The sequence below is a fragment of the Poecilia reticulata genome, chromosome 19 (genome assembly GCF_904066995.2).
Source record: "Poecilia reticulata chromosome 19, P_reticulata-male-v2, whole genome shotgun sequence".
NCBI lineage: Eukaryota > Metazoa > Chordata > Actinopteri > Cyprinodontiformes > Poeciliidae > Poecilia > Poecilia reticulata.
The window spans coordinates 21,109,946-21,116,528 of record NC_088848.1 but is presented as its reverse complement, the minus strand read 5'-3'; the positions used below and the strand labels follow the sequence as shown (position 1 = coordinate 21,116,528).

Sequence of the window (6,583 nt, the reverse complement as noted above, 5' to 3'; positions counted from 1 at the left end):
CAAAGTTTCAGATACGTGTGTAATTCCGCAATAGATTTAAACGTGTAATCCAATGTAACTGGACTCTTTTCAGTGCTCTCAGATAAAAATCCATTCAGTGCGGAAAAGAAAAAAAAAAGGAAAGGTAAAAGCAAGGGGAAGTTGAGGAGTCAGCAAATTGAATAGAATCCACAATTCAGTGGATTATTGCGCTGCTGGAAATGAGATGAGCGGCACAAATCAGAAGCTGATGCTTGACAGCAACTGTTGCTCTGCAGAAGCCCCTCCCCTCCCCTCCCCCCCCCCCCCCTCCCCTCCCCTCCCCTCCCCTCCCCTCCCCTCCCCTCCCCTCCCCTCCCTTTCGCTCCCCTAGCGTTTTCTACACCACTGTCTCCCCCTACTGGTCACAATTTGCAACTGAGTGCAGTGCAAGTCACTAAAACAGAACAAGACTTGAAAAACTTTATGAAAAATAAAAACTATTTATAGCTACTATTTCTGCCAAACACATGCACTTTATAGCATCAAGAGAAACATTTTACTTATATTTGTTGATTTTTCTCCCTCTCTTTTTTCAAGTATATCAATTTTGCCTTGTTTTACAATGCAAAGTGTTAAACACGCTGGTGAGATTTAATGTCTTATTTTAAAGGAAACGCTGGGAAATTAAACATCACGCATTGTGTGTTTATGTTAATCACAAATTTGTGTGTTCTGAGCTGGAAAAAAAACAACCAAAAAACGTACGGGGATCAAATTCCCTCACGTCTACGTCACATCAGCCAATCAGCTTCGGGATTCCCCCCTCCGCCCCGACGCCCCCGAACGATAAGCAGGTTATAAAGCCAGCACGCGAGACGCTTTTAGCAGGTCAAAAGCACAGGAGAGCGCTGCGAGGATTTTGTACATCGGGACCAGAGAGGAGAGGAGACCGTCCAACGCTTCACTTCATTTCAGCCCGGCTGGTTACAAACTCGCACGAGCGGTTCCAACTGTGGCGTGCAGCACCGCTCCGCTCTCCAGATCTGGTTTTACGCACCGGCGCAGCTCAGAATCACTTTTCTTTGGTGCATTTTCTCCACAAATGTTTTATTTTTTTAATGTATATATATGCGCTCAGTCTGGCTTAGGAAACTGAGTTCAGATTTAGCTTTTTTTGCTTTTTGTTTTGCAAGCAAAACTTAAAAAAGAAAAAGAAAAAAGACTTCCCCTGAATTTTACGCGTAATTTGGGCACCGCTCGGTTTTGCGCATGAATCTCCTCGATCCCTACCTGAAGATGACGGAGGAACAAGACAAGTGTCTCTCTGACGCCCCGAGCCCGAGCATGTCCGAGGACTCGGCGGGCTCCCCGTGCCCGTCCGGCTCGGGGTCCGATGCCGAGAACACCCGGCCGTCGGAGAACGCGCTGCGGCGCGCGGACGCGGCGCTGCTGGGCGACTTCAAGAAGGACGAGGACGATAAGTTCCCCGCGTGCATCCGCGAGGCCGTGTCCCAGGTGCTCAAGGGCTACGACTGGACCCTCGTGCCGATGCCCGTGCGCGTGAACGGATCTACCAAGAACAAGCCGCACGTGAAGAGGCCGATGAACGCCTTCATGGTCTGGGCTCAGGCGGCGCGGAGGAAGCTGGCGGACCAGTACCCGCACCTCCACAACGCGGAGCTGAGCAAAACCCTGGGCAAACTCTGGAGGTGAGTGGAGGATCCCGGTTTCCAGGGGCGACTCTAGAGGGTTTTGCTAGGGGCGTAAAGGGGGGCCACTGATAATATAATGGTGGCTCACCAAAACCAAAATCCGGATCCCAATTAAAGTGTTATTAGGTGTGAAATGTAGCTTAAATTTAGATTTAAAAAGGGTTCTTTCTTAGGGTAATCTGTAAATTGATGTATGAAAATACCGCAGTTCAGCTGATTGTGTTAGTGCTTGTTAGCATAAAGTTTGTTATCCATCATTTTAATATATTGGAAATCTAAATTATGATCTAACTATGTGATCCTGGTATCTGCTGAGGGTGGGGCCAGGAGTCGGTGACAAAAATGTAATAAGGGGCTCCATACAGTACAAAAAAAATATTTATCTAAAGAGTTAAATAACTGATTATTTCCATTAAAGCCTTTCCTGTTTTTGCTTAAATTCATGCATAAAAAAAAAAAGACTGCCTGGACAGAGGGGCAGTGAGCACCCCACTCCCTTCTAATATTTTTGGCACCAATTCTGTTTGTTTTTTTTTTTGTTTGTTTTGTTTTTTTTTGCCTCTACGCATTCTGGAATTAATTGCCGAGAACATTTTATAGTTTCTACATCTTGGTCTACCCAAAACCTGCTGAAATGTTAAAAATCTAAGTTCAAATTAAGGTGATCTGTAAACACAAATAACATGCCCAGTTTGCATCCTTAAAAGAAGTTTTTGCACAGCATAAATCTGAAACAAAAAAAAACAGGAAAAGCCTCAATGAGTTACATTTATTTGTTTAATTAATCAATTTCTGCCCGTCTTTTTTTATACCTTACTAAGCAGTCACCTTTAAATCCATCAGCCATTCTTAGGCACCCACTACATATGATTGCATCACAATATAACTCAAAGTAAAATTTTAGTTTTGATTTGTGCCACCCTATATTTATCATCCCCCCAACGATCCTTGGGCCCCCTTTGAAAAGTTTCTGGATACACCCCTGCTCATTGTGCATTGCCGGCAGATTGAAGCCGTTTTATTCACTACGCCTTTCGCCCACAGACTTCTCAACGAAGGTGAGAAGCGGCCGTTTGTGGAAGAGGCCGAGAGGCTCCGGGTGCAGCACAAGAAGGACCACCCGGACTACAAGTACCAGCCCCGGCGACGGAAGTCGGTGAAGAATGGCCAGAGCGAGACGGAGGACGGCGGCGAGCAGACGCACATCTCCACCAACGCCATCTTCAAAGCTCTCCAGCAGGCCGACTCCCCCGCCTCCAGCATGGGAGAGGTTCACTCCCCCGCTGAGCACTCAGGTGAGGAGAGCACAGGTTTATGCAACTAACGATTATTTTAGTAATCAACTAATCGCTTATTCTGATGATTAATCGAAAAAAAAATGACACATACTACTACAGATTTTTCATTGAACATAGTTTATCTTTTTTTTATATAGAATGTTAGAAAAACATTAAAAGATGCAAATACATTTTTTTCATAGGAAAAACATTTTATTGCCTAGAACATAATATCATGAGATTCCAATAGTAAACCTGAATAAGGGTGAAGCTAAAATCTGAGGAGTCTTGGCTGAAGCATATTTATGGAAAAAGGTGGGTTTTTTATCTTAAATGTAAAATGTATATATTGTTATAAATTTTTTGCTTAATTCCTACTTTGACTATGGTTTTTTTCCACCAAATGGCTTTTTTTTTTAGTCTGTATACTTCCGTTAATTAATCGACTACTAAAGTTGGTGACTATTATTTCAATAATTGGTTAATTAATCCAATTAATCGTTTCGTCCCTATTATCTCTTTTGGTTTTGGTTTAGCTTAATTACTGCTCTGAATGTTTTTTTGGTTTTTTTACCAAATGACCTTTTTTGAGTCTGTTTACTCCAGTTAACAATTAATCGATCACTAAACTAGTTGACGATCTCAATAATCGAGTCATCTGATAAATCATTTCAGCCCCATTATTACTTCTATTACATTTGATGGAAAAACTACAAACTCCATCACTCAGTCAGCTTAAACAAACATTTTCTCCTCATTCTCCAACCCTCCAGGCTCACAGGGTCCCCCCACCCCTCCCGCCACCCCAAAGACCGACACTGGCTCAGGTAAGATGGACCTGAAGCGCGAGGCGGGGCTCCGCGCTCTGCCTGATGGCAATGTTGGGCGCCAGCTCAACATCGACTTTCGGGACGTGGACATTGGCGAGCTGAGCAGCGACGTCATCTCCCACATCGAGACCTTTGACGTCAATGAGTTCGACCAGTACCTCCCGCCCAACGGCCACCCGGGGCCCGTCGGCGCCACCCCGGTCAGCTACAGCGGCAGCTACAGCATCAGCGGCGGAGCGCCGCTCAGCCCGCAGCCGGCCTGGATGTCTAAAAGCCAGAACCAGCAGGGACAGCAGCAGCAGATCACCCTCACCACGTTGGGTGGCGGCGGAGGCTCGGACGCTGCCCAAGCGCAGCACAGGACCCAGATCAAGACAGAGCAGCTGAGCCCGAGTCACTACGGCGAGCAGCAGGGTTCCCCGCAGCACGTCCCCTACAGCCCCTTCAGCATGCAGCACTACAGCCCCCCGTCCACCTACCCAGCCATCTCCAGGCCGCAGCAGTACTCCGAATACTCCGAGCACCAGGGGGGAGGCGCCTCCTACTACAGCCACGCGGGGGCGGGGGCAGGGGCGGGTCAGGGCTCCGGTCTGTACTCAACTTTCAGCTATATGGGCAGCCCCAACCAGAGGCCCATGTACACGCCCATTGCCGACAACGCCGGGGTGCCGTCCATCCCACAGGGCAGCCCGCAGCAGCACTGGGAGCAGGCTCCGGTTTACACCCAGCTAACCCGACCCTGAGCTCAAACTCACACAAAAACACACACACTCCCACGCACACACACACACACACACACACACTTTGTTCCGTCAGAAATGGGGGAAGAAAGCGGAGAGGGGAGGGTCCTTCCCCCTCGAATCAGACTTGAATTCTAAGAGGAGCGCTGGACTTTGGGGTGGCCTCACATAGTGCCTTGCGTATTTTATCACAATAGAATCGTATATATTTTTAGAGACTGAAGAGAATCCTCTGTGAGGATTTTTATGGATTGTTAATATTACGTACGTTTGTAGCCCAGAGGGAGGTTTTGGGGAGGTAGAGGTCATGCTGTTGGAAGCTGGGTCAGAACCTGACGTTGTGGTTCCGTCACCAGCTGATATATATATTTTTTTCTTTTGGATCGTATTTCGTCGCGGCCGTTGGAGCGGCTGTTATGCAACACAAGAGAAAGACTTGCAATCTCAATGCTGTGCCGTCTCACTGAGAGACCGCAGCCCCTTCCACCATCCGTGCCTTGATGTTTGTACTTTTTTTTTTTTCCAAATACCCTTTGTACGTTTTCCCGCCGCGGCCACAGCTGAGATTACAATTAACCGCCCCGTGGCGAGTGTTTGACAGCGACAGGAAGTCACCTTTAACCCCTATGGGTGTCCCACCCCCCCCACTCTGTTCCCCCACAGCATGCTGGTGTCCTCAAGTCCCCCCCAATCAGTCAGATCCAGTTTAACATTTTTATTTATTTATTTGCTAATGTTAACTTTATTTCAAAGTAATTATTTTGCATATTATTCTTATAACTAATGAACCTTTTGTGATGTAGACAGCATAGAACTCCCCCCCCCACTTTTTGTTTTGCAAAATTTAGACAGAACGGTACATGCTGTAATGTTTGTTGTTGTTTATTTATCTTATGTTATAAATTTTTATTTTAATGCGTCTCCCCCCCCGGTGCATTACAAGTAGTTCGTTTTATAGTTTTGTGCAGTTTCTTTTGAGTTTGACTCAAAACAATGGCTGAAAGAACTGGAAAATAATTTCTCCTATAAATATATTTACTCCGTTCCCGTTTGGCTCTTTTGTTTGTTGGATCACCGGGACCGCTCGTCCTTTCCGCTCTGCAGGTCATTTTCTTTTTTTTCCCCCTTATGAAGATCGGATGCTGCCCGATACTGTCTTCCTGTTTGTTTTTTTTATTTCCTGCGATGTCTCTTATGTATTTCTAATGTCTTTAAGATATCTTTTTGTATATGGATTTGCAATAAAAAAACAAAAATCTATTTTAAAAAAATGTCTACTTTTTTCCCCCTCCATTTTGGATGTCAAGCAGGAATATTTGGCTTAACGTTTAGATTTTCTTTATTTTTCTTGGAAGCCATGTTATATTTTCCCCCTGTATTTTGATTTTCTAATTTTTTTCCTTTCAACTGGAAACTACAGGGGGGTCAACAGGCAACTCAACATTGTTTTATTTTGGGATATTTGTTGGTTTTATACCATTTATTTGATGGGGAGAAAAATCAAATGTTGAGAAGATATTTGTATTTTACAATGCCATTGGTGGCCCAATTATTGGTGCCCAGTTGTTAACTGTATCACTCCCTTTAACCTAACAGCACAACACGTATTCTGTCCTCCAACATGTCACAAGATTGTACCATGCAGAATGACCTCTGACCCTTTCTAGAGCGTTCTGAGCCCCTGTGTTTTGCTGTTCTCTCCAGCTCACTCCTCAGATTGAGGACCAGTCCAAAATAGAGACGCTCACAACTGGGATAGAACCGATACTTGACATTATTCTTCTTTGGTTTACAAAGAAGGGCCAAATAATTTGTCAGAATTCAGAGCGTTTAAGTAGCCTAGTCAAAGTATGGACCTAAATCCAACAGAGAAATGTTGTATGGTTTTAACTGACTGATGTTACAACATTTACCAGAACTTTCCAAAGTTCCAGTATTAAATAAAACGAATTTCCTCAACAAGGGAGAGTCACCATTTAAATCAAGATGTTTTGAAAAATAAAAAAATATGAGGAAACCAAATGTCCTCAGAAAACAATTCCCAGCTCCACGGGCTGTCGCTC

At 45.0% G+C, this 6,583-nt stretch overlaps 1 protein-coding gene across 1 annotated transcript; it reads left to right on the top strand.

Moving 5' to 3' along the window:
• Positions 1–614: 614 nt before the first annotated feature.
• Positions 615–5,780, top strand: LOC103482039 (transcription factor Sox-9-like). Its single transcript, XM_008437952.3, has 3 exons — positions 615–1,670; positions 2,718–2,968; positions 3,724–5,780. The coding sequence occupies exons 1-3, from the start codon at positions 1,231–1,233 to the stop codon at positions 4,521–4,523; spliced, it is 1,491 nt and encodes a 496-aa protein (XP_008436174.1). The 5' UTR covers positions 615–1,230; the 3' UTR covers positions 4,524–5,780.
• The last annotated feature ends 803 nt before the right edge of the window (positions 5,781–6,583 follow it).

Coding starts and splice junctions, on each gene's coding strand:
- LOC103482039 (XM_008437952.3), top strand. CDS start 1,231: ATGAATCTCCTCGATCCCTACCTGAAGATGACGGAGGAACAAGACAAG. Junction 1,671..2,717: donor ACCCTGGGCAAACTCTGGAG/GTGAGTGGAGGA, acceptor TTTCGCCCACAG/ACTTCTCAACGAAGGTGAGA. Junction 2,969..3,723: donor CTCCCCCGCTGAGCACTCAG/GTGAGGAGAGCA, acceptor CCAACCCTCCAG/GCTCACAGGGTCCCCCCACC.